General features: G+C 35.7%; 2 protein-coding genes across 2 annotated transcripts; both read right to left on the minus strand.

Annotated features, from left to right (window-relative positions):
- Positions 1-3,388: 3,388 nt before the first annotated feature.
- LOC107419681 (uclacyanin 1) lies at positions 3,389-5,615 on the minus strand. The gene is made up of 2 exons (XM_025074361.3): positions 5,397-5,615; positions 3,389-4,355 (listed from the first exon to the last, which is right to left on the minus strand). The coding sequence occupies exons 1-2, from the start codon at positions 5,578-5,580 to the stop codon at positions 3,688-3,690; spliced, it is 852 nt and encodes a 283-aa protein (XP_024930129.1). The 5' UTR covers positions 5,581-5,615; the 3' UTR covers positions 3,389-3,687.
- Positions 5,616-25,117: 19,502 nt separating this feature from the next.
- On the minus strand, positions 25,118-27,869 carry LOC107419733 (basic transcription factor 3). The gene is made up of 7 exons (XM_060814733.1): positions 27,851-27,869; positions 27,764-27,818; positions 26,642-26,709; positions 26,182-26,330; positions 26,033-26,089; positions 25,638-25,676; positions 25,118-25,547 (listed from the first exon to the last, which is right to left on the minus strand). The coding sequence occupies exons 3-7, from the start codon at positions 26,707-26,709 to the stop codon at positions 25,288-25,290; spliced, it is 573 nt and encodes a 190-aa protein (XP_060670716.1). The 5' UTR covers positions 27,764-27,818; positions 27,851-27,869; the 3' UTR covers positions 25,118-25,287.
- Between the last annotated feature and the right edge of the window lie 86 nt (positions 27,870-27,955).

Genomic DNA, 27,955 nt, shown 5'->3' on the forward strand with positions numbered 1-27,955 from the left:
AAATTTATCTTTTATCCTTTTTTTTTTTTTTTTTTAAATGGGTTTAATATTGATGTGGTTTTACTTTAGCTCTATATTTAGAACGTAAAAATGAGAGCTGTGTCCTTCTGCTACCCTATTGTGAATAGTATTTTGAAGCTATTTTAATGAGTTTATGATGCATTTGATGGTTTTGTAACGGTATTAGCCTTTTTTGATAATTGTAATGGTATTAGCATTTGCAAATATGAATGATGACCAACGAAAATTGCCATGTGAATAATTATAACATATAGATACATATCTATGGAGAGAGAGAGAGAGAGAGAGAGAGAGAGAGAGAGAGAGAGAGCGAGGATGTTGGAGATAAAAGACATGGAAATGATTGATGAGTGTTTGGTTACTGTGGCAAGTACAGCTCCTCATGTTGGAATCTTTGTATAATTGATTTTCACTCTCTTTTCTGTTGGTTTGTATCTGATATATTAAATGTATATACATACTTATATATATTTTGATGGAAGATGTCTTTTGATAAATAAAGTATATTTGATGTCAGAAAATGATATTGCAACTGCTGTATATATGCTAAGGTCCATCTTAACTATCAATCAAAAGTGGTTTGGGAAATTTATTATATATGCAAATTTCAAAATCATGGGTTTGTGGGGTCTTTAAAACTATATATATATTTAGCAAAAACGGAAATTTAAGTTGATAATTTATTGAAGTTTGGCAGCATTGTCTAGCCTTAAAAGATTCGCCTACATATTAGGAAAACAAAATGAAGAAACTATCGCATGTGTGCTATACACTAATTTTGGAGTTTATTTGTATTCTTATTGAATCATTTATTAATGATAATATATCTTAACTACATTTACGTTTGTGCTTAATTACTTTCTAACAGGTTAAGTTAAAAAAATAATAAAAGAAAAGCCAAAATTAAAGAGTTAACTATTCTCTTGAACATAAAAAATATCAACTAATAATATTGATTGATATCACTTTGGCTTTTGATAGAGAGTTACCAGAGTTAGCCAAATGTTGAGATTAGAAGGAGTTGACTTTTTTTTGATAGGGCTTAAAATCTATTAAAACATTGAAAAATGCCAACTAAATTTACCTAGCCAATAGCAACATATAACAACCTAAAATCCAAGTCAAACTTACCATTTCATATGACTAAAAGATCAAAAACTTGAACGTGTACGAAAGAAACATAATTTGGATATTTAATTTCAATATTCTTCAGAGTTCAGGTAGGATTTGAATTACAATATGAATTTGACTAAAATATGTATTTTGGTACCAAAATATGATAACTCAAATAAATTCTGCATTCTTTAATTCATAATGGTATTGTCCATTGATATATTATATCTTAAATTTATTAAAATCCTTTTTATCTACATCATACTTGTCTATAAATCTTATTTAATTATATGCTCTTGTAGTTTCTTGGCAAGTTCTTCTACATTACCTGAACAAACTCATACCATAATGTAGAAATTTCATGATTTATATACAAGAAGTTAAATGTCATATATATATTAGATAATTTATTGCTGAAAACATAACTTTTTGGTGTGTTATATGCAAGTCCAAAAACTAGCTAATAGTTTACAACTAATATACTAATCAAGATATTCTCAAAGATAAAATAGTTATAGTCTGACATTTTAACCCATGCCAAAGTATGTATGTTTTCGTTTAATTTCTTTCAAAAAGAAAAGAGCAAAGACCCACTGGAAGCCAATATTCGAATTAAGTTGGGATCAACCACCGAAGTGGCCCTGCGGGATACATTATAACATAATTATATATTCTATAGCATTTATTTTAATGGTTGATGCATGTATATATATATATATATATTTATATATTTATATTGAAATTATATTTATATATATATATATATATGTAGACAGTAGATAAGATCGAAGTAGGTCCATTATTCATGGCATCTGTACAGTGACAAAAACAGATGGCTAGGCATTTGGCTACGCATTTCACTTGTAAAGCATAAATTATGCATATAGACGGGGTATACATAGAAAGAAGTAAGAGCATATTTTTGCCCTGGCACGGCTCTTCTAGAACCGAGAAATAAGAGGATAATTCAAAAGCTAGCCCTCTTTATTTGTAGTTCAGAAATTGGTTGTTATTATTATTATTTGTTTCTTATTTTCAAAAACCAGTGCTATATACGAGCAAAGCCAAGGATTTTTGTTTACTATATCAATCAGTCTGTAATGCGGATGAGAAAAATAGCTGCTTCTCTCTGAATTCAATTAACCTCGTTCGTCATCCCAATAATATAGGAAAAAGCACAAATTATTACCAAATACCACGCCAGCGCTAAATACGGAGACACAATTATAAAGCATCTTTTTCAAGCAAATTTGTGTCTTGTACCAAACTTTACAGAAGCCCTATATACCTTTAACCTTCATAGCATGACACTAGAACCATCTAGATTAATAATGGCCATTTCCCTCCAAAAACAAAGCGTGAGGTAGAGTAGAAAAAAGAGGACAGATTTTTAAGCTTGAATCTTGTCAAAGTCGAAATAAGAAAAGGACCCGTAATGACCTTTGCAATAGTTGCATGCTTCAGTTATTTTTAATCTATTATTTATCAGCATATTGTTTTGTAAAAAGACATGGCACAATGCCCATGTCATGTAAGAGACATGAAGTAAGACTTTTTACAAAGTGGTATTGGCCTTTAAAAATTATATGCACCACAGCTTTTCTAAGAAGATGCGTTTTTACCTTCCAAGTACTGTACTGCTACTTTTTCGTAAAGAGAAAAACTCTATATATATGGAATAGGCTAATAAGTTTAACGGATAAGCTAGGATTTTATTAAATTTTTTAACCACCCACATGTTTTTGATATATAGTAATTTAGAAAAATACCTTATAATATTGAAAGCACGTGTACTTGCAAAATAGACTAGTTTCATTTGTAAATTAAGAAGCAGAGAAAGCGTGCCCGAAATTCATATAGTGAGTTTTATTTGAGACCATTATAATGCAATTATTAAATATTTACACTCCCTTCGGACAAGCTAATTGGAAACTCTTGCCAAACTGCACAACACTAAAGCCCAATGGGCTCAGTGTAGTGATCCAACAACAAGACGAACCAGAACCCAGACTCCAAAAATAGACGCATACGGTGCCAATATGAGGCCCAGTTCACAGTTCAGTGCCTCCAAGCAAATGTAGCGAAAATCTAGCAACTTTTTACCAAATTTAATTATACCTTAGCCGTCATGGAAATAGATGTCAATAATATATAGCGGATAAAGCGATCAAATATTGTTAAGCATTAATTATATAAGTCGAAAGTAGAAAAGGAAAGTAAAATGAGAAGAAATCAAAAGTACTAAAACTTAAAGGGTGTAACTGTTCGTTTATTAGCTACAAGGTATAGCAAATTTTAACATGCATTAGCGTTGCATGCATGAAGCAAATGTTTGGCAAACAAATTTAACCGAACCAACAGCTAAATTTCAGACAGACTCTACTATGCCAGCCATCGCATTAGCACTCTGCAGAGACACAGAGAGAGCTATCCGGCCAATTTCAAACTAAAAATGCTGAAATGTGCGTGATGATCAAAAAGTGAGCAAAAAGGGCATGCATCACAAAGATCGATCATAAGAAAGTACTCAGAACCAATACCAACACATCAAAATCAAACAATCACGAGGTGTGAAATGCCAAAGAGGAAACCCAGCTCCCGAATTGACCAAGAAGAAACCAGCATCACCAGGGCTGTGATCACAGGGAACCACCAGAAGAGCAAGCTTATCACCACCTCTCCAGCTCCACAAGTACAAGGAGGAGATGCACTGGTAGCATTGGCTGGATTATTCGGCTTGTCCTGCGGCCCATTTTCTGAACCAATTGATGGTACTTCTATCTCTCCTCCAGCATCATTGCTAGGTGCCGGAGCAGCAGGAGGAGGAGGGGTAGGACGAGCAGGAGGAGGAGGACGGCGGTCACCTATCAGAGGAGCCCGACGAGGAGGAGCAGATGGATGGTTCTGGTGCCTATTAGTCTGGTCACCACCACCATCGCTTGGTGGGGAAGCGGTGGGGGAAGAGGAGGGGCTTATAGTAGTAGGAGTAGTAGGGGCATTGTCGTTGTTGTCGGAGAGCTGAGGGAGTACTTGGACCTGGAGTCTGAGGCCCATGTTACAGTGACCTTGTCTGCCGCATATGAAGTACCTGGGTCCTGGTTGAGTCAGTTGGATCACTGTCTCTCCGTCGTTGTATGTGCGGATTGGGTGCACCGTGTGACAGAAATGGTAATCCAAGTGGTGCACTTCCAATACATCGTGGACCGGCGTGTACGAGAACACTGCCAGATTACAACAAACAATCTTTTATATTATTATTATTATTATAATTATATTTGTAAATTTCAATGAACCAATTCGAGCAATTAATAACCAATTTGATTCTTTCTTTCCAAGCAAAAACGGTTATGCTAGCTGGAACAGAAGTTTGATCACCCAAACGGTTATAACATCACAATGAAATTGGAGTGGAGGCCCAAGGGAAGGAAAATAAAATCGATTTTACAAAACAATAACCCAATTCAATCATTCCAAATTTTTCAGTATCTAAATAACCCAAAAATATAGATAAATTCTGAAATTAAAAAATAAATAAATAAATAAATAAATAAATAAACAAATGGACAAAGTCTGTAGTTGAAGTTCGTTATTTTGCTGATTCATTTTTGTTAACGGGTTTTTCTTATTTTCCAAAAATGCCATTGACATTTATGGAAATTCTGACTAATCATGACTTTTTTTTTATTTTTTGTTTTTTCTTTGTATCTCTGTTCGGTGGCAATCTAAAACCCGAAAAACAAGTCGTCCCAAGAGCACCATTGCGTTTGGTTACTGAGAAACACAAGGAAACCAACAATACCAAATTAAAATTCAAGTTTATTTTTCGGATTTGACGACTCAAATAATACAATTAATATTATGTTATATTCAAAAAAAAAAAAAAAAAAAAAACAATAACACAATCTAACTTCCCGTAAGTCGTTAATTTTTCCATTACTACATTTATTTTCTTGCCAACCAAACAGTTCAAATCATGATTTGTTTGCAGAGCTACTCAAAACAGAGAGAAAAAGAAAAAACGTACGTATACATTATATAAAGCAATTAAAGCACCTCAAATATATTATCAAAGCTATAACAAACTAATTCCAGTGCGCACAGATTAATCAAAAGGACAATAAAATAAGCCGTAATTAGCTTAAAGTACTCGGATGAAAAAAGAACAGAGGCGGATATATAGAGAAGATCGATTTGTAAAGAATGTGAGAAAGATGAATTGGAAGAAATGGAGAGCAAAAAAAGCAGGGTTAGTAAAAGAGTACCTAGAAAGTCTCCGACTCGGAAAGTAGTCTCGGCAGCCCAGCCTTGGAGATTGGAAGTGAGATCCCAGCCGGAAACTCCACCAACTGTGTGGTTAGTCACCGCAGACACGCATCGGAACAATATTGATGTGATTATTATCACCACGATCGCTTTCACTGCCCATTCCGGCCTCAATCCCACCATTTTTCTCCTCCAAACTTCCTAAATCGAAAAAATCCCTTCACTATCTTCAGCATCGATCAAAAAGAATCAAATCAGGCATAAAAATTAAAAAAGAAAAATGAACTAAATCAAAATAATGGAAGAAAGTTTCCAGTAACTTTCTCAAGAAAATAACAAAGAATTATCAGAAAGATCGAGTGGAATTGAAATTCTAGGTACCGAAATGAGATCTCCTTAGAGCTTTAGCAAGGTTTCTACCGGTTCTTGATCTTGATTTTATGGAGTACTATCTGCAAGAAGGTTAATTGTTAGAGACGGCGACGTTTTGTGTTTTTGAGTGAGAAGTGGAAAATGAAAGATGATAGTGGAAATGGATATCTGTATCGTGAAGTACGTACTGGAATGAAGTAGAAAGAAGAAGAAGAAGCGGAGCGATCGACTTGACGGTGCGTTGTGTAGTGCATGCAGTTCTCTCTTCTGGCTCTTCGTTCCCGCCTTTTATAGTCGTCATGAGGGCGTCACACAGAGAGAGGGAGAGGGAGAGAGAGAGAGGGAGAGAGAGAGAGAGAGAGAGAGAGAGAGAGACCTTTTTCGTCTGTTTACTCATACGCGTACATTACACGCTCCTAGCTTGTGGAGTGGGTCCTAAAAATTGGTTACCTGTGCAGCCAATGAGTTGTTTGCCAATTTTCGTTTAATTAATATTATTATTATTTCTGTATTGAAGTGAAACAAAAAAAACCATTTTAACTCCATGCACGGTGCTAATGCACAAAGGTTTAGAAATGTTAAGTTCCATCTCAGAATTATTCCAAAACTAATATTAATAAAAAAAATTAGAATTAAATTACTTAACTATTAAAAAGTAATTTATAGTAGAAAATTTATTAAAAAAAAAGGGTGTAAAGTATTTTAAATTAATTTTATAACAAAAACTTTATCCAAAGTGGACATAAAGAGGTGATAACAATTTTTTTTTTTTTCCTTGAAAGCGTCTTCAATGACAAAGACTATTTTGTTATTGCAATATCCTCTGCAATGGTACATGTCAGTATCAATATTAAAATTTTAATACTTTTACAATGATATGTGTTAAAACATAATATTGGCAAAGATGACGGAAGAAAGAATGGTAGATTGGATCCAGTCTTATAAAATTTTAAGACTTAAAAAATTAAAAATTGAAAATCTTAAAAAATATTAAAAGTTGAAAATTATATTATTTAATTATAACCATCCCATAGATTTTCTTGTAGTGGGTCCGTTACCAAAATATGCAAGGGGAATTTGGCCCAATACCCCCATAGGACGGAGATTCATGAATTTTGCCCCCTCAATTCATTTCTTTTTTGATCTACCCCTTCAATCTTTTAAAATCCCAAAATACCCTTATATTTTTTTTTTATATGTTTTTTTCTTTCCTTTCTTCGACTTTTCCCCTCCATCTCTTTATCCATAACCAGACCTTAGGAGCCCTCTGTTTCCTTTCATGAATCGGCCGGATTGTAAGCGTGGAGACTGCGCGTTTTGAAGGAGATGGTGAAGAGGCGACTCAGAGAGAAAACTGCAGGATTTTAGAGAGCCCTAGGAGTAGAAGCAGAAGCAACAGGTAGGCAACAGTGAAGTAGGAAAGCATGAGGCTCATTCGATCAATCACTGGTAATCTTCTCCTCTCCATTTTCAAATTCTTAAGCTTTTCTCGAGACATTTTCTTCCTTGTTTTGCTAATAATGAAATAGTTTTTTTTTTTTAAATAAATAATATATTTTAGATTGTTATTGGGACGGAGGAACTACTTAAGCAGTGTCTCTAATTTTGATTTTGTTTTAGTGGTTTTGGGAATTTTTTTTTTTTGGGAGAAATTGTGAAAGTTGTGTTCTGTTTTTTTTTTTTTTTTAATAACGGTGGTGGTAGGCATTTCTTGCTGAGAGATATGTATGATGATATGATGCTGGATGGAGTACAGCCAACTAGGGATACATTCTATTCTGTCATCAGTTAGTGGAAAGGTGCTTTCATGTTTGTTATCATGGACTTTCATTCTTTCTGGAATTTTCCGTTTGCTTGATTTGTTTTGTTGCAGGTGGATAAGCAAAATGCTCATTTCTTTGGTGTTACGATCAACGAGCAACAAGCCGAGTGTGCTATTGTAGTAAGAGTTACTTCAAATGCACAAAGCAAATTTAAGGTATGTATATTTCATATTTTTGCATTTAAATTTTTTATATACCATGTTTGATGACTATGAACTCTCTCTCTCTCTCTCTCTCTCTCTCTCTCTCTCTCTCTGCATTTGCATTTTCTTTTGTGTTGCTGATGTGACATTAAATTTATAATCTAATTGCTTTATTTTCCAGTTACTTTATTTCGAGCAAGATGTCAATGGCGGTTATGGTTTGGCCCTACAGGTACCATATCTTCTTTCCTATTGTGTCTCCAATCCATTTTCCATTTTATAGTGCATATGATTTTTGCATTCTGAAAGCTGTCATGGTTGTTTAAAAAATTTGAAACATAGATGGAGTCAACAGTGCCAATGATCATATACAATTGGTAGAAATGTTTTGTAATACTATTGTCATGTTAAACTTTCTGCTGTTATATCCTTCAATTTCTAAGTACTATGCGTCTCTAATTTATTTTCAAAGCATAAAATTGTGGCTATGAAATTGTGATTTTGAATATCACACATGGGTAGAACTTAAAATTAGTAACCTACCTGTGAATGTGAAAATGATGCTCAACTTCTCTTTTCAAGTGAATGCTTCTTCATCCAGCTTCCAATTTCCACACTAACCCTCTCCCCCCCCCCCCCCCCCCCCCAAAAAAAAAATGAAATCCATGGGTTTGGTCCCTGATGTATGTATTTGTATATATATGCTTCTTTTTTTTTTTTCGTTTTTGTTTTTTTCACATGGATCTGCATTAATTTTTGTCTGCTGAATATTAGATTCTTTTAAGATTGGAAATTTTGTATAAAGTTACTTTGTGTTTTTATTTTCTTCTTTTTTTTTTCGCTAGCTATTACAATGTATTGCTTTGTGTTATAGGTTACTTTATACAACAGTTTAGTTTGTTGATGTAGTGCAGATGAACTCTATCACTGTTGAGTCGAGGCCAAAGTGCTTGGTTGGCATTATTTTTTATGGTTACCCTTCTTATTGTAGAATGTATACAGAAGAAAGAAGTTACTACTTTTTCTCTAGGTGATTGATGAAATAGATGGAGCTCTTGGTGATGGCAAAGGTGTTGTGGAGGTTATTCTAAAGATGGTAATTGTGTGTTTTCCATTATTGAATGCTGCTTATTTATTAAATTTAATTGTCTGCACGCTTATTTGTGTTTTAATATAATTGTAGTTATAGTTATTTTATTACTATAATTGCTGTTGGTGATTAAATATTACTGCTTTCGTTGTTATCAGTTATTGTTGTCATGTATAATTCTTGTTTTCCTTAATGTTTAATGCAAACTGTCAGTTATTGCATTTACTTCATTATCAATATGAGAATCATAAGGGAAATTGACTGTTTAAACTCCATGGTTGCACATTATATACGTTAACAGAAACGTCCATTTCTACCGAGGGTAATATATTCAGCTATGGTGGTTTTTATTTCCCAGTGCTCATTATATTTTTCACTTTTATTTAATGTTGTTCATATATTTTTGTGCAGATAAGAAGGCTCTCTAAAACCCTGCAGTTTTCTATCTGAGTCGCCTCTTCACCATCTCCTTCAAAACGCGCAGTCTCCACGCTTACAATCCGGCCGATGCGAAAGGAAACAGAGGGCTCCTAAGGTCTGGTTATGGATAAAGAGATGGCGGGGAAAGGTCAAAGAAAGGAAAGAAAAAAACATATAAAAAAAAAACATAAGGGTATTTCGTTTCGTTTTCATGATTCCCTGGAAAATGGTACACCCGAAAGTTTATCATTCATATGGAGTTTCCTTTTCATGATTCTTTTCATGCAAACTAGATAGTATTTTTTGCTTATTGACAGCTAGTTGCTATCTGCAGGGTTCATATATTTGTTCAACCAACAGTTAATCGTGTTGTCAGCAGGTGATCCTTAACTACCATGGCTGATGTTTAATTGCTATGACAATTTCAAGCCTTTCCATTTCTGATGGGGAACATTGGGTCAAGTTGGGATTGATACCAACAGAGGCTTTTGTAGGAGCTGTAATATCATCTAGGAGCTGTAATATTCTCTAGGAGGTGTAATATTCTCTTGTTTTTATTCATAAAACACTTGTACAATTTCCTCTTGCTAATTCAGATTTTGTTTTTAGTTTTTGTACTTGATTCTCGTGTCAATATGATGTGTAAGGATCCAATTTCATTATTAAATAAGAAGGATGATAATTTAAATGGATGGTATCAATCACTTTTACATGAATGGCTCCATGGTAGTATGTCCAAATGAGACTTGTTAGGAGGGAATTAATTGTCTGGCTTTTGTAAACTATTTAAATACATGGATACCTATGAAAGTGTAAAGTAAAAATAACAGTTTTCTCATTGACTGTCTCGAATACAGGTGATAATATTAAAACAACTTTTTTGACCATCCCTCATTTCTATCTACCCTCATTAACTTCTGTCCTGCTACCACATTAAATGTATACTGTGTCTTCCTCTCTCTTTCTCTTTTGTTGGTTAGGTACCTTTCAGCCTTCTTTCTTTGCATTGACGAACATTGCAGAAAATCCCAAAATCTCTTCAATTCAGTTCACTCTCCCTGCATCATCTGAAAATCTTCATTGTGGAGCCCATACACTTCAAAAAGGATGTAATTAAATTGTACGTTTCTGCAGATCGGAGTTAACGATTACCTGGTATGTGGATATATATACATATATATATACATAATTTGGCTTTATGCTACTTCTTTACATAATTTTTTTTATCATTTATAATAAATTTTTTCCATCTTAATGTTTTGAAATCATGAACTCCCAATAGTAAACATAAATGGCTTAATAAGTAAGCCAAAAAATAAATACAATATACTTCATATTAATTTTGTTAATTGATTTTACGAAAAAAATTTCCTAAAATATATTTTACGTATAGGTGATAGATAAAGTCAAAATCAAATAATGACTTAGCCTTATCACAATACTAGTAGTGAGGAAAAAGTATGAATTGGTACGAACAAAGGAGGCGTTATAAACTATGAACAAAAAATTAAATATAATATTATAAAAATGAATCAAAAATGTTTTGTTTGAATTCACAGAAAGATGATATCGAGGTCAAATTTAGAGCATTAGACCTTTCAATGGATTGATTTAATTAATAAATATATATATAAATATATATATTTATATACTAGCCTAAGAATAAGAATTTAATTAGTCAATATTGTATTAAAAAAATAACATTTACATGGTCAGAAAGGGAAAACATTGACCAACTACAACACTCGTTTGTCTTCTCTATCCAGCAGCTAGTACCTTCTATCAGATTTCACAGGGTGTGTTATAAATATAAATATGTGTACATATATGGCAACATTTTTCCCTTAAACAGCATTTGTACTCATTTACATAAAATGCATTCCTATTTTATCTTTACTCATTTACTGAAAATGCATTTGTATTTGTATTTAAAATGCTATTCCAGTAGGCATTAATAACATAATTGTTTGGCTTATTTTATGTACTCATTTACTAAAAATGTATTTGTATTTTTTCATTACTTTTGCTTCAGGATTATAGTTAAACCTTCCAGCAAAGATTCTACGATTGCAGAAGTAGATACTTAATATGTTTTGAATTGGTAAACTCTTTGTGCTCAATGTCACAAATTTCAGTTTTACTGTTCTACGATGGAACATGGAGTGTATGTTCTGAAGGTACCTGGAGATACCAACGTCAAAGAACGAAGATTATACGTATCAAAAGGAATTGTACGTTGGCCGAACTTGAAGATATTGTCTACAACGCTCTCAACTTAGATTCTACACAACATCAATTAATCTTCAAGTTCATATACCATGTGTGTTTGTCATGTGAGCCGTACGTTGTGGAAAATGATGAAGGCCTACAAAGTTTTATAGAAGAGTATAGTTCACACAGACCTCAAGACAGATCTCCACTTATTGTTGATGTGTTATCCAGGGTTCCAAAGAGTATTAATACTGCTGAATGTGTTGTGAATAGGATACCTACAAGTTCAGGATTTATGACTATTGTCCCACTATCTGCAGTTCCCGAGATAGCTACTTGTACCTCTGATGCCGACATGCAGTCCCCAGCGACCGAAATTCATGTGCCGGAAACTCAACCTGGATTCTCTGAAAATCAAATGTGTGAAAACAATGTGCAATCTGCGGAACATGATCATGATAACGAGCACTTCGACATTAATGATTTGAATGAATATCGTGGACATGATTATGATCAAGATGAACAATTTGAGGTTGAGGTCAACACTGATCGTAGTGAAGATGGGTTACGAGACATTTGTTGGACCCAACATTCGGGACTTTCAGCTGGTGATAGTCGACATGGTGAGTCTCCTTATGGTAGTACTCCAATTGATAATGTGAATGATGATGTGCTTGCCTCTCCTTGTACCGAAAACCATTTGGACATTCGACAGGATTCGATGGCAACCATGGCTGAACGTAGGGTCAACCATCGCTTCTCATCCGTCAATGCCCATGAAATCATTCGAATCAACCAAATCTTTGCGAGTAAGAATGTGCTACAGAAGAAGATTAGTCTTTATGCACTAAGGAGAAATTTTGAATTCAAGGTCAAGAAGTCGGATAGAGTCCAATATGAGGTTGTATGTGCAAACGACAATTGCGTGTGGCAAATGCGTGCTACCAAACTACATGGTGATAATACAGAGGCCTTCATGATTAGGGCCTTCAAAGATGAGCATATTTGCTCTTTAAATATCATGAAAAGGGATCATCGTTAAGTAACAAGTTCAGTTATCGGAGACATCATCCAGCCAATGTTTGATGGGATTTCAAGGCAATACAAACCTCGAAATATCGTGCATGACATTCGCTCTAATTACGGAGTAAACATAAGCTACAACAAAGCATGGGCCGCTAAGGAAGTTGCACTATCGGGTTTGTGGGGCATGCCAGAAGATTCATATGCAAAACTTCCTTTATGGAGTCACGTTTTGAAGAGCAAAAATCCGGGCACGTTTACTCGAATTGAAACTGATGATCAAAACAGATTTTTATATTTTTTCATGGCACTTGGAGCTAGCATTAGAGGGTTCCAGCATATGCGGAGAGTCGTAGTTGTCGATGGAACTACACTGAAGAATAGATATAGAGGTTTGTTATATATTGCATCATGTTTGGATGGGAACAATCAAATTTATCCACTTGCTTATGGAATAGGCCCTGGGGAGACGGATGCGGCTTACACATGGTTTTTTGAGAGCTTTAAAGAAGCATTTGGGGATGATCCGAATATAGCTTTTATATCGGATAGACACAAGAGCATTGCAAAAGCAATACGTACAGTTTTCCCTAATAATCACCATGGCCACTGCACATATCATCTTGGTACAAATTTACGTGCTAAGAAGTTTAAAGGTAATGTCAACGCGATTATATCAACTTTTAATGATGCAGCTAGAGCATATATTGTTGAGGATTTTGATAAGGCCATGCAGCTTTTAGAAGGGGTTAGTATTGAAGCTGTACAATATCTCAAGGATGCAAGTCCTTCAAAATGGGCTAGATCACATTTTCTGGGCAATATATACAACATAATGACAATTAACATTGCAGAAAGCATGAACTCTGTGCTTATTGATGCTAGGGATAAACCTGTTTTGCCATTACTAGATCACATTCGTGATGTCTTGCAAAGGTGGTGGTATGAACGTCGAACTAATGCTGCTGCAATGCAAACTCCTGATACTAATTGGTTGGAAAAAATCATGCAGGACCACTCAAATAATGGCAGAGGCTTACGTGTTATGCCAATGAACTTATATGAGTTTCAAGTTGTTGGCCATGGCATGTTCGTTGGAGTTGTTAACTTAGAAAATAAGACGTGCTCATGCAAGGAATTTGACATTGATGGATTTCCTTGTGTCCATGCAATTGCAGCATGTAAGCATCGACATATTTCTCCATATTTCCTTTGCTCGGCGCATTACTCAGTTGACTCACTCCGTTATGCATATTCGGAAACCATATATCCACTTGGAGATAAATGTCAGTGGCATGCTCCAGATGATGTCATAAACCAGGTTGTACTTCCACCTCAAATTGGCAAACAGTCAGGAAGACCGAGAAAGAAGAGGATTCAATCTCAAGGAGAGGAGCGTCATCAATATAGATGCGGGAGGTGCAAACAGGTTGGTCACACCAGCCGATCATGCTCCGCCGCCGTACCTCTTGATAGCACTAACAACCAACAGCACCATTGAAACGAACGCCCATCAATCGCATGATGCTATATTCAGACAATGAGGCCATGTTATGTGGTATGCGTGTGTATGAAATGTAGTCAGGAATGCAATTAGTTGGTCAACCGCGTAACATGTGTTTTGGCGTAATAGACGTTGGCTTTATGTGTTCTTTTATTGTCAAATTCATCTGTCGTATCGTTTTGATAACATATCATTCCGTCTTCAATTTTTGGTTCAGTTGTTTGTATGTTTCTTACTATTGCATGGATGATATTACTGCCCAATGGTAATGACCAATGCATCATCGGTAATTAACATTTGTACACCGTCGTAAAAGACTCACAACAATTCCAGCCGGCAACTTCAATCATGTGTGTTCCAACCAATAACATGCTAAATGTAGCATTATTAATGATAAATTCTGGCAAAGTTTGTGATCAAAAGGCATTAAAAAATGAAACATTCAATTTGTTTTTGATTCAAGAATTACCGAATGTTTCGTCGGTAATTACCGAAACCCTATAGCAATCACATTTTACCAATTGTTTGGGCCCCACAAGTCCCCTAAGGTGTGTTGAATGCAAAAAAATGAAAAATATGGATTCTAAAATTATCCTAAGGAGAGAAAATCCCAAAGTCCTTAAAAAGTTCTCAAATTTTGTAAAAAAATGGGATGACAGTTCCCCCTCGGTAATTCCCGAGGAAACCGTCGGTAACCATCAAATTCCCTCTGGAATCATTACCGACTGTTCCGTCGGTAATTCACGAGGGTGAACAGTACATAAAATTTTACCAATTTTTTAGGCCCCACAAGTCCCATAACGTGTGTTAATGCAAAACCATGCAAAACAGGGATTCTAAAATTGTCAAAAGGAGAGAAAATCCTAAAATTTCATAAAAGTGTATCAAATTTTGAAAAAAAATGGATAACTGTTCACCCTCGGTAATTCCCGAGGAAAGCGTCGAGAAACTACAAATTCGCTCTGGAAAATTTACCGACAGTTTCATCGGTAATTCCCGAGGTTGTACAGTTCATCATATTTTACCAATTTTTTGGACCCCACAAGGCCCCTAAGGTGTGTTGAATGCAAAAACATGCAAAACAGGGATTCTATAATTGTACTACGGAGAGAAAATCCCAAAATTTAATAAAAGTGTATCCAATTTTGCAAAAAAATTGATTACTGTTCACCCTCGGTAATTCCCGAGGAAAGCGTCGGTAAACTACAAATGCCCTCTGGAAAAATTACCGACAGTTTCGTCGGTAATTCCTGAGGGTGTACAGTCCATTATATTTTACCAATTTTTTGGGCCCCACAAGGCCCCTAAGGTGTGTTGATTGCAAAAACATGCAAAACAGGGATTCTATAATTGTAATAAGGAGAGAAAATCCCAAAATTTAATAAAAGTGTATCAAAGTTTCCAAAAAATAAGCTAACTGTTCATCCTCGGTAATTCCCGACGAAATCATCGGGAAACAACAAATGCCCTCTGGAAAAATTACCGACGGTTTCGTCGGTAATTCCCGAGGATGTACAGTTTGTCATATTTTGCCAATTTTTTGGACCCCACAAGGCCCCTAAGGTGTGTTGAATGCAAAAACATGCAAAACAGGGATTCTATAATTGTACTAAGGAGAGAAAATCCCAAAATTTAATAAAAGTGTATCAAAGTTTCCAAAAAATAAGCTAACTGTTCACCCTCGGTAATTCCTGACGAAATCGTCTGGAAACTACAAATGCCCTCTGGAAAAATTACCGACAGTTTCATCGGTAATTCCCGAGGGTGTACAGTTTGTCATATTTTGCCAATTGTTTGGACCCCACAAGGCCCCTAAGGTGTGTTGAATGCAAAAACATGCAAAACAGGGATTCTATAATTGTACTAAGTAGAGAAACTCCTAAAATTTAATAAAAGTGTATCAAATTTTGCAAACAAATAGTACAACAGTTCACCCTCGGTAATTCCCGAGGAAATCGTCGGTCAACCCAAAAATGAACTCAGGAAAACCTACCGACAGTTTCGTCGGTAATTCCCGAGGGTGTACAGTTCATTATATTTTACCAATTTTTTGGACCCCACAAGGCCCCTAAGGTATGTTGAATGCAAAAACATGCAAAACAGGGATTCTATAATTGTACTAAGGAGACAAAATCCCAAAATTTAATAAAAGTGTATCAAAGTTTCCAAAAAATAAGCTAATTGTTCACCCTCGGTAATTCCCGACGAAATCGTCGGGAAACTGCAAATGCCCTCTGGAAAAATTACCGACAGTTTCGTCGGTAATTCCCGAGGGTGTACAGTCCATTATATTTTACCAATTTTTTGGGCCCCACAAGGCCCCTAAGGTGTGTTGAATGCAAAAACATGCAAAACAGGGATTCTATAATTGTAATAAGGAGAGAAAATCCCAAAATTTAATAAAAGTGTATCAAAGTTTCCAAAAAATAAGCTAACTGTTCACCCTCGGTAATTCCCGACGAAATCATCGGGAAACTACAAATGCCCTCTGGAAAAATTACCGACGGTTTCGTCGGTAATTACCGAGGGTGTACAGTGCATGACATTTCGTCGGTAATACCCTGTGGAAAATTTGATGTACTGTACACCCTCAGTAATTACCGACGAAACAATCGGTAATTTTCCAGAGGGTATTTTTGCGATTACCGACGCTTTCCTCGGGAATTACCGAGGGTGAACAGTTGTCAGTTTTTTTGCAAAATTTGATATGCTTTTATGAAATTTTGAGATTTTTTCTCCTTAGTACAATTATAGAATCCCTGTTTTGCATGTTTTTGCATTCAACACACTTTAGGGGCCTTGTGGGGCCCAAAAAATTGGTAAAATATAATGGACTGTACACCCTCGGGAATTACCGACGAAACTGTCGGTAATTTTTCCAGAGGGCATTTGCAGTTTCCTGATGATTTCGTCGGGAATTACCGAGGGTGTACAGTTAGCTTATTTTTTGGAAACTTTGATACACTTTTATTAAATTTTGGGATTTTCTCTCCTTAGTACAATTATAAAATCCCTGTTTTGCATGTTTTTGCATTCAACACACCTTAGGGGCCTTGTAGGGTCCAAAAAATTGGTAAAATATGAGGGACTGTACACCCTCGGTAATTATCGACGAAACTGTCGGTAATTTTTCCAGAGGGCATTTGTAGTTTATCGATGCTTTTCTCGGGAATTACCGAGGGTGAACAGTCATCAATTTTTTTGCAAAATTGGATACACTTTTATTAAATTTTATGATTTTCTCTCCGTAGTACAATTATAGAATCCCTATTTTGCATGTTTTTGCATTCAACACACCTTAGGGGCCTTGTGGGGTCCAAAAAATTGGTAAAATATTATGAACTGTACACCCTCGGGAATTACCGACGAAACTGTCGGTAATTATTCCAGAGGGAATTTAGTGGTTACCGACGATTTCCTCGGGAATTACCGAGGGTGAACAATTGTCAGTTTTTTTGCAAAATTTGATATGCTTTTATGAAATTTTGGGATTTTCTCTCCTTAGTACAATTATAGAATCCCTGTTTTGCATGTTTTTGCATTCAACACATCTTAGGGGCCTTGTGGGGTCCCAAAAATTGGTAAAATATAATGAACTGTACACCCTCGGGAATTACCGACGAAACTGTCGGTAATTATTCCAGAGGGAATTTAGTGGTTACCGACGATCTCCTCGGGAATTACCGTGGGTGAACTGTCATCAATTTTTTTGCAAAATTTGATATACTTTTATGAAATTTTGGGATTTTCTCTCCTTAATACAATTTTAGAATCCCTGTTTTGCATGTTTTTGCTTTAACACCCGTTATGGGACTTGTGGGGCCCAAAAAATATGTAAAATGTGATGGACTGTACACCCTGGGGAATTACCGACGAAAAAATCGGTAATTTTCCGAGGGAATTTGGTGGTTACCGACGTTTTCCTCGCGAATTATGGAGGGTGGACAGACATCCCATTTTTTGGCAAAATTTGATACACATTTATTAAATTTTGGGATTTTCTCCACTTATTATAATTTTAGAATCCCTATTTGCCATGTTTTTGCATTCAACACACATTATGGGACTTGTGGGGCCCAACAAATTGGTAAAACTTGATGGACTGTACACCTTCGGAAATTACCGACGAAACCGTCGGTAATTTTTCCAGGGTTTATTTGTTGGTTACGAAAAAGCGTTTCTGTAATTACCGATGGTGAATCGGGAATTATCGATGCACCATTGATAATCATCTTTCCTTTAATTTTTACCACAACCGAGGGTTTTTTTTATCTTTTTCTTTTTTCTTTTTTTTTCAATGGTTGTCATTAGTAAAGATAGGTTCAGCATATTAAGATAACATTAGTATAACATTAGTATAGATCGTCATAACATTAAACATACGATCTACGTTGAAAGTTTATTAAAGTACAAATCAACAGCATATTTTTTTCTAAAAAACATAATGTCTTTCGGACCAAATGAAGAGTTCTCCTCACTACTCATGTATTCAATAAATTTCAGAGCGTAGATGCCACAATCACCCCTGCAGAATAGCATTAATGATTAGCATTAATGAAAACCAACCACGTGTATTTTCACACGTAACCACAATAAAAAACAGCAGCAATACAAGTTGTTTGAAATGACAACACATTCATACCCATTATCGTGGCGGGGTGCATCTTTGATCATGGTCATCGTGAATGGATCTAAAGTGGGAGACACGTCCGGATTCTTCCCGTAATATCCCCCATCCCTCAATAGGTAAGGCATCATATACGTAAGGCATTCCGCATTCTTCAACTCTCTATTCTGGACATATTTATTTCCCATATTTGGATCGTATAAATCAATATGTCGAGCCTTCAAGTCCACACATGCTGCCAACCAATGCGCGCCTCCATTGTTGACAGGGATGTACACCTGCAAATTAGAACATAACCTCATTATCCATAAAATGGGAAACTTGGTGAGAATTTTTTTCAATATATGTATGGACTTACATAATCACATATCCGCCACGACACGCTAGGTTTGGGTGATCTCCCACGCACATAGTTACAAAGGGTCGCATCACATGAATATGTGCTACGAGATGCCCTCCATATGGGATAACGCCCTTTGATGGATGACTGTCAAATAATGAAATATATACAATATAAAATATCATCAATATAACATTAAGCAACACAGTAACATCCCATCATCTTACCCAAATAGCACGTCTAATATGGCACAGGTGTTGGTGAACATCTTCTCATTATCAAACCGCCTTTTTCGTATGAAATACAAAATAGTGTCAATATGCTGCAAAACCACATTAAAGGAAATAAGTAACAACTGCGAGGTGATAAATAAAACATCATTCCAAACGTAGGACCACAATGATTTTACATGAACATAAAGCATATAACTTACATCGGAATTCAACCATCCTTCATCGGTTAGTAGCTCAGCAAAAAATTCCTTTCCCACCGTCATATAAGATGTACACACGGTTGCTTCCTTCGGTGCCACCCTATACCACTCATCGAACGCCCTCTCCTTTGATGCATCAATAGGTCGAGTAAGATTAAATTTGACCTTCTTTTTACACGGGTCGGTGTAAGGAGAGATGACGTGATGTGACTGGTGGTAAACTCGATCGAATCGGCTTGTATCACCAACGTTATGCTTCCGATCTTCCACCTCAATCTCAGCTGATTGGTCATGATGTGGACTGTCAGCTGAAGCACCGATATCCCACCCGAAATGCAAAGGCCGATATGGCACCAAAGCCCAGGAATCCTCCACATAGGGTCCTCCAGGTACGATAGGCTCAAACGGTGTAGTACAATCATCATCCTCCTTCCTACCATTGGAACCGTCTATGGGTGCATCAAATTCTTCCGCTTGCTCTCCAACAGACGGTGCCACAGGGGATGATGGTCTAACCGAAGATGACGGTGAATGGCTATGCATATGATGCTCGGCCTGCAAAACACAATGATTATTTTTGCAGTTCCCAAACTCTAACAACAAATAATTGCTGAATTACAATATGTAATTTAATAATGCTGAAGCACTAAAGTAAAGTATACTAAGTTGTCTAAATGATACCTAATGCTTTTGTTGGTCAATAACAGAACTAAGCATCTTCCTTAACGCTGTCATCTCTTTATTTAATTCATCAACTTTTGCCTCCAAGCAAGCAAGCTAATCAATATCAATATCCAAAACATAAGTCAACATATATTAGTACAACATATGAAATACAAATTTGCGTGCAAGTAACAATTGCATACCCTGAAATTAGCATCTGGAGGGCCACTAGAATGCTCCTCAGCTTTGGAGGCATCTTTAGTGCTAACATCTTTAGCGCCAACATCTTTAGCGCCAACTATTGGTGCTACAATTGGAGGTGACGTGTAGCGAACTTCATGTATGTCAACTGCTATTGTTCGCCAGTAATCCATAGTCTTCTCCTCATCGGTAGCATCTAACGTCCAGTGCACAACATACTACATGCAATGAAGAAAGGAAAAAAAAGTAAATTTGGAAACTGACTATGGTAATGTAACTTGAATGTAGTCGTACCATGTAGTCTAAACAAAATTTGCCTTACATTGCTATTGGAGGAGAACCAATTATGGACAGCAAAATGGTTCGGTTGCCTTGGAGTATGCCATCCAAGGATCCTCGGACAACGGGTTTCCAACCGGTCGACAAATTGGTTACCAAAATCAGGGATTGCTTCAAACCCCCACACCTACAAAATACAAATTATAGGTTATTAAATATAAATTTTAAGTAAACGCTACATGTATTAAATATATTACCGTACCTAAAACACCAATGGAAAACCTTTTAGGTCATAATACTGTGATATATTCTTTACTGCACATCCTCGTCCTCGTTGCTGGAATGCATTGTGGAATGAGTTGATCGTCTCCTTGTAGCTCAGAATGCCCCAAGGGTAGGAATTAAATACGTCGAGATCAGCAACCAAATCAATGAATTTTTTTTTTATTTGAACCTTCGGATCCATTCCGAGTACACCATGAACTAAGAAATATAGTAACGCAATTCTAACAGCATCCCAATCATCCACAAAAAGTGTATCATTGAATAGTCGTTCCAGTTCGGGCGGTTTCAAGTCACTCCTGTCATCTAGCAACCTCGTGCGCAGCTCATTTCCTTTGGAAATTTGCATATCATACATCGAAGGGTACCTACAAAACTTTAACTCACTAATGAGTGCGAATTCCCACTTCGTAAACCGCACTGCAGATCCGCCGAAGTTAAACTCCAGTACTTCTGGATTGTTGGACACAACTTGTCTGCAAAGCAGGTGATGCACTAACTGACCAGAGAACCGGATGTTCTTCATGTCAAGTAAGTGTCCAAAACATGTTTGTCTATACTTTTCGAGCTGCTCACTTGTGAGGACACTTGTAATTACTTTGTTCGCCCCTATTGGATTCCCGAATGAATGTGCCCTAACTTTATTTATATCGGCATCCTGCAACATCCGTTCCTTTGGAGCATCGATGGACTGCAATATGAATTACATAAATGGAACTGACATCAACGATTTAATCATACCCTATTTTTCCACCCTAACTTGATAATAATAATTTCCAACTAAATCTTAAGACATATGGGTTCACATTTTTGCACAAGTGGTAATTACCGATGAAACCATTGGTAATCAACCTACAATGAACTAAAAAAAAAGCCCGATGGCCTATCGGCAATTACCGATGGCCATCAGGTGAAGTTTTTCTTCAGTTTTCACATTCATGAATAAATACTGTCACATGTCTTATCATTTACCGCACAAAACAACATAAATGAATATAAAACTTACTATATCAGATGGGGGAGAGGAAAGTGGAACGTGCCCTCGAAGTTTGGTGCTTTCCGTCTCAGATTTGGATTTCTGCCTAGTAGTACGTTGACGCTTAGAGTCGGGTGCTGCTGCTGTGCTACCACCACGTCTCTTACTTTCCACCTTCTTAACTCCCTTCTTCGGTTGACGTCGCAAGTTCCTCTTTGGTGCCATTATAAAGTACAACCTACAAATGTACATTGACAACATTAATAAACTTTTATCTACCTTTAACAACATTGTCAACTATGTATACATACATGTATAAATATCCGCAATCCTCAATTTCATACGCTCTCTTCCTAAGGATATTGTGCATGCCATAACATTTACTGAACATTTAATGTATAGCAGTGTGCATGCCATCTAAATCTTTCTATCTTCTTCTTCTTTAATTTTTTATTTTTTTCTTTTTTGGGGATAAAGTGTTTGCGTGTTTGCTTCTAGCTAACCATGTACCTAAAATTTTATGCATCGATCTTCTCTCTCTCTTTTTCTCTCTCTCTCTCTCTCTATATATATATATATATCTATACCTTTAGAAAGTACTAACTCTGGAATTCTCAACTTCAATTCTAATTAATCATAAAGTATTTTTCTCTTATCTCCATGTACTGATTTTTAGTAATAAATTACCCTAGCAAAAAGGAAGAAGAAAAAACTTAAAAGAAAAAAGAAGGTCTGAAAAGCAACTAAGATTTCTAATGCAGCTATAGTCTAAAGTGAGGTTTTAATAGAGCAACCCACAATTGTGGCCAATTATGATGCTACATGTAGAAGCAGATAAAGTGAAATATTGAAATGACTGGAGAGGAAGTAGTCAATTCACCCAAAATAGAAAAACAAGAAAGTGAAGTATAGAGGTGGAAGACTAGATAGAAGCGAAGCAACAGACAGATTGTTATAAGCCAATCAAAAGCAGTCCTTAGACTGTATATATACATATCATATTCATGTTATATTTAATTATTTCTTACCATACAATATATGTCTAAAAAATGTGCACAGAAAGTTGCAGACTATAATCTGAACATATAGGTTAAGCTAGACTGCAACATGTCCACCACTTCTATATGAGTATGTCAACTAATGTAGCTACATCTCTTCCCCATACTGCTTATGTTTAACCTGATTTGCTTGTAAAAGCTCAGACCTACCGACACCTATATATGCTATACAAATCATTCACTTCATATTTATTTTATCTGTATACAAATCCAAAAAGAAATATAATTAGTTTCCTAAGGGTCAAGTACGTTTTTAAAAAAATTCTTCTTTTCAACCCACAAAAGCAGTTTTCTAGACAGAGTTTGAGTATCATGCATTAGTGAGATAACACCTTTAGCTTAAGGATTTAAACTTTGATCAGGGTAAAAATCCTTATATCCCTAAGTTGTAACAAATACATATATATACATATGTTATGTTTTTTTATTACAAACTAACATTATTCTTCATCAAATTCATTGATTTCCCTGCCTTCATCCTTTATTTATTTTCCATGCTCAGGGATGTCTGTCGATGGAACCCAAAAAAAAACATTTTTTTATAAAAATTTAAAAAAAAAAAAATTAAAAAACGACGTGTCGTCTGGGTGTCGTTCATCCCAGACGACATGTCATTCAATCCATCTTCAACCCTTGTCCGGGTCGACCCGAACCCGCCTAAACCAGTACCGACCCGATTCTTGACCCGGTTATTTCTTCCACCTCCGGCCACCGATCAAGGCCAAACCGGTCCCATTTTTTTCCTCTCTTCATTTCCTACTAATGCCCAATATCAATCTATCCTAAATCTTCAAAAAATAAACCCGCCTAAACCAGTACCGACCCGATTCTTCACCCGATTATTTCTTCCACCTCCGGCCACCGATCAAGGCCAAACCGGTCCCATTTTTTTCCTCTCTTCATTTCCTACTAATGCCCAATATCAATCTATCCTAAATCTTCAAAAAATATAAACACAAAAAATATAAATAAAAACCCACACTCCACGGCAACGAAAGAAATAAACATAAAGCCAAATTCACACAAAAACAATTCACACCGGTCCCACGGCAACAAATAAACAAAAAGATTCAACCAATTACCTTGTTCCCTGTGCTGAGATGAGATCCTAATGTTTGGCTTTTCCACGACAGCTTCGGTTTGGTTGTTTGTATTTGTGTGTTCGTGTAAAGCCGTTTGTTTGCTTTTTTTGTATTTTTGTATTTGTATGAAAGTGTAAAGACGTTTAGAAAAGGAAAAGTTGATTTTTGTTTGGTTTTAAAAATAAAAGGATATGTAAATAAAAGGGATATTAAGGGGTAGATCAAAAAAGAAATGAATTGAGGGGGCAAAATTCATGAAGCTCTGTCCTATAGGGGTATTGGGCCAAATTCCCCAATATGCAATTGGGCACAAAAAAGCATATATATGTATATACTGTATTTTGGCTTCAAGTAAATATATATATATATATATATATATATATATACACACACTATATTTTGACATTGCAATGGGGAAATACAATAATATTGGATATGTTCTAATATAAAAGTATTTTCAATAGTAAATGTTAAAATACAATACTGTTGAAGAGCTAAAAAATAGCGGTGCGAAATTTTAAATTTTATCAAATAGCAACTGAATCCACTTTTATTTACTTTTTTACCAATTAAAAGCAATAGGAATATTAACTAATTCATTAAATAACATGAAACATATTTTATGAAGTGTAGCCCAATATTTAATTTTGCCAATTACAAACGTGGTGCCTTGACACCAAAAAGAACATTGGTAAAATTTATCCCTTGTTGGAGAAGCAAAAAATCATTCGTATGCTACAATTTTACAATGCAATGCCCAAATAGGATTATGACGGTTTGCCTCTTTGGTTGATGTTGTTGATTGATTACATGGAGGTCTACAATCTTTCTTCTGTTATTTATTTATTTTTTATATTTTTATAAAAATAAAAAAAAGGTTTTATTGCCAGACTAAAAAAAAGTGATCAAAAGTGACAAAAGTCTGCATATAATCCCATCGGCAGAAAACAAACACAAACTATTCGACATAAATTAAAATTTTCAGAACAAGAAGATTTCAAAATGGTGAGAAATGAGAATCGAAGGTAAAGCACTCATAAGACAATTCTTGGCCTCCAAAAACAGATTACCAATACCAAATGTAAACTTGGTTTAAACCAGCACATTTAGCTAAGTCCAGCGTATAAATCACATCGACATAAGCAAGCAAAGACTTATAATTTTAGAAAAAGAAAAGAAAAGAAAAGAAAAAATTGAAAAAGGAGAAAAAGGAGAGAATTTAATAACTACCCAGTGTATCACAAGGAGGCATCAGATAAAACATAAGAGTGACTCATTGAGGAAAAAAAGAAAATAGAAACAAAAGCTAAACTTTTGGCCCATTGAAAGTATATAAAATTGGCACAAAATCATTCATTCGATCTTATGATGATGCATGGGCATGGGCATGGTCATGGTCATGGTCATGGACATGGTCATGGTCATGGTCATGGTCATGGTCATGGGCTGCATGACCCTCCTCGGCAGCAGCTTCAAAGGTCTGTCCAGCAACAAGATCGGGGACATCATCATCATCATCTTCTGGTGCAGTTGCTGCAGCTGCACCATCACCAGCTCCAGCACCAGGTGCCTGCTTTTGGAACTGCTCAGCCAGCTTCTTCAGGTTGTCCAAGTTGTCTGGCCCTGAAAAAGATATAACATGGAGTTTAAAAATTAAAGTCTCAAAACTTTACTCCATCCATAAATGTGAAAAATAAAGACAAGATAACCTACCCAATTGGTTGAGGATACTAGGAAGGATATCCTGCAACTCTGTAAGAAGAGAATTATATACCATGTTAGAAATCAACATGAGTAGAATGCCAAAGAAACAGTCAACCACATACAAGAAAACACGTGCACAAGGAATTTGTACACATAAAGCCCCATCTATCACACACTGCGTCATTGATTAGTATCTCAACAGCAGCAGAACTCAAAACTAATACCACATTCCAATATGATATATATTGAGAAAGTTCAAAGATAATTAACAAAGACATGCCCCTTATTTGTAAACGGTACATTAGCAATAAAAAATTTTCCAATATTGCTTGAGACAAACCTAATAAATAAGAATTGACTAATCATCCAAAGCTTTTAGATATGGAAAGTAAATAGAGGCATACTCTTTGTTTGTGGAGAACCACTGACAACCCAAGTGTTAGCAGCAATGGAGGCTTGAACTGAAACATCAGAAACCATCAATTAGGAATCAGCAGGCAGATGAAAACAAGCAAAGACTAGACATATCCTAGTACAGTCAAGTTGAAATCACCTTTAGGGTTAATGAACTGGATAACAACATCATCCTTGAATATGTTAACTTCCTCAATTGCTGGAATTGCGTTTACCCCTATTCTCTTCAGAGTGCTCTGAAGTCTTTTGTCATCTGTAGTGGTTGTCTTGTGAACAGCCTTCTTCTTTCTACAGTTACAAAGGAAAACTCAAAATCAGAAATTAAAACTGAGCAAAGCAAGTAGCTCAATTAGGTGAAAAAAACACGGTTATAACTGAATGACATAAAGGACCTTAAGTTATTGATAATAAGTAACAACAATAAAATTTAAACATAAATCCAACCAATCATTGGTTGAAAAATTCCCTATAAAAGCTATCATTAAAATATATGAATGTACTTTACGGACACAATTTCATATGCATCAAGATCAACTTTGACATTATGAACTTATCAAACCCAAAGAATAATAGGAGTGCCACATTGAAAAGCTACACACCTTCTCATGCTACCCTTCCCACCAGTACGGACGGCACCAGCCATCTTCATAAGTTTCTCCCGATTCATCTGTATTGAAAAACTTTCAACATAAGCAATCCCAGTTAAAGATAAAAGAACTAAATACAATATAAACAACAGCTAACTTAAAACCCAAAACCATGTTCAAACTACAAAACAAAGCCAGCGTATCGTTATAACATGAAAGCAGCATCTAACTCAGAATTCTCATCAGTAGCAACATGCAACCCGTGCAAGGAAGCAACCAACATACAACTCCTCACACCAAATATTACAACCAACCACCTAAAACCATCTAATTCAATCCACAAAGCGTTAGTAAAAATAAAGGGAAACCTTCTCATAGAGTATTAAACAGAAACAAATTAGCTTGTAAATATGACAGGCAAAGAGGGACGTGTCGGGGAAACAGCCAGGTAAGCTTACTTCTTCCCAAATGATTCTCCAAATAAAATCAATGGAATAAGACAGCCCACTTTGAAATTTTAGAAAAATTTTAAAGAGCGTCGGGGACAGAATTGAACGAAAATACAGATAATACCACCAGATAACCTCCTGAACCTTTTAATATAATCATATCGTTTTCCAAGCAAAACAGAGAACGGAAATAACCCATTTCATAAAAGAGAAATACCCATCAAAAACAAACCCAAAACCAACTATCATCATTTCCAGACTTAAGACTGTAGCCAAACATCATCAATAAAAAGCTTCAAGATGGAATTATTTTCCACAGGCAAGGAACACAAGATAGATTTTCTTCAGGGAAATTAAAAGAAAAAGAACATAGCAGTAAAACCAACAAAGAAAAGCTTAAACCTTTATACCTCCAGTAACCCAAACTGAAAGCAACACCAAATGAGAACAATAAATCATAGCGAACCAAAGCATGAGAGCACAAAAAAAGAATAAATAAATAAATAAACAAACCAAAACCCAAAAGAAAACGAGCATTTCACATACTTCAGACACCCAATACAAAAAACAAAAAAAACCCTAATACAATAAATTAATAGCTGCATGGCTGAAACCCATTACTCTATACATCAAGAAATGAGAGAAAAGAAGAAGAAAATAGCAAACATATGAAAGGGGTTTTTACCTTTGGTGCTAGGGTTTTGCGTTCGAGGGATAATTGATAAGATTTGGGAGAAGATAGATAGAGAGAGAGAGAGAGAGAGAGAGAGAGAGAGAGAGAGAGTGAGTAGCCCTCAGACGGCGCTAAGGTTTCCCTTCCTTCTCTATAAAGGATCTGCTGACGATAATATTATAAGGGGGTGATGATCGAACGGTC

This window comes from Ziziphus jujuba, chromosome 2 (genome assembly GCF_031755915.1).
Source record: "Ziziphus jujuba cultivar Dongzao chromosome 2, ASM3175591v1".
NCBI classification, from domain to species: domain Eukaryota; kingdom Viridiplantae; phylum Streptophyta; class Magnoliopsida; order Rosales; family Rhamnaceae; genus Ziziphus; species Ziziphus jujuba.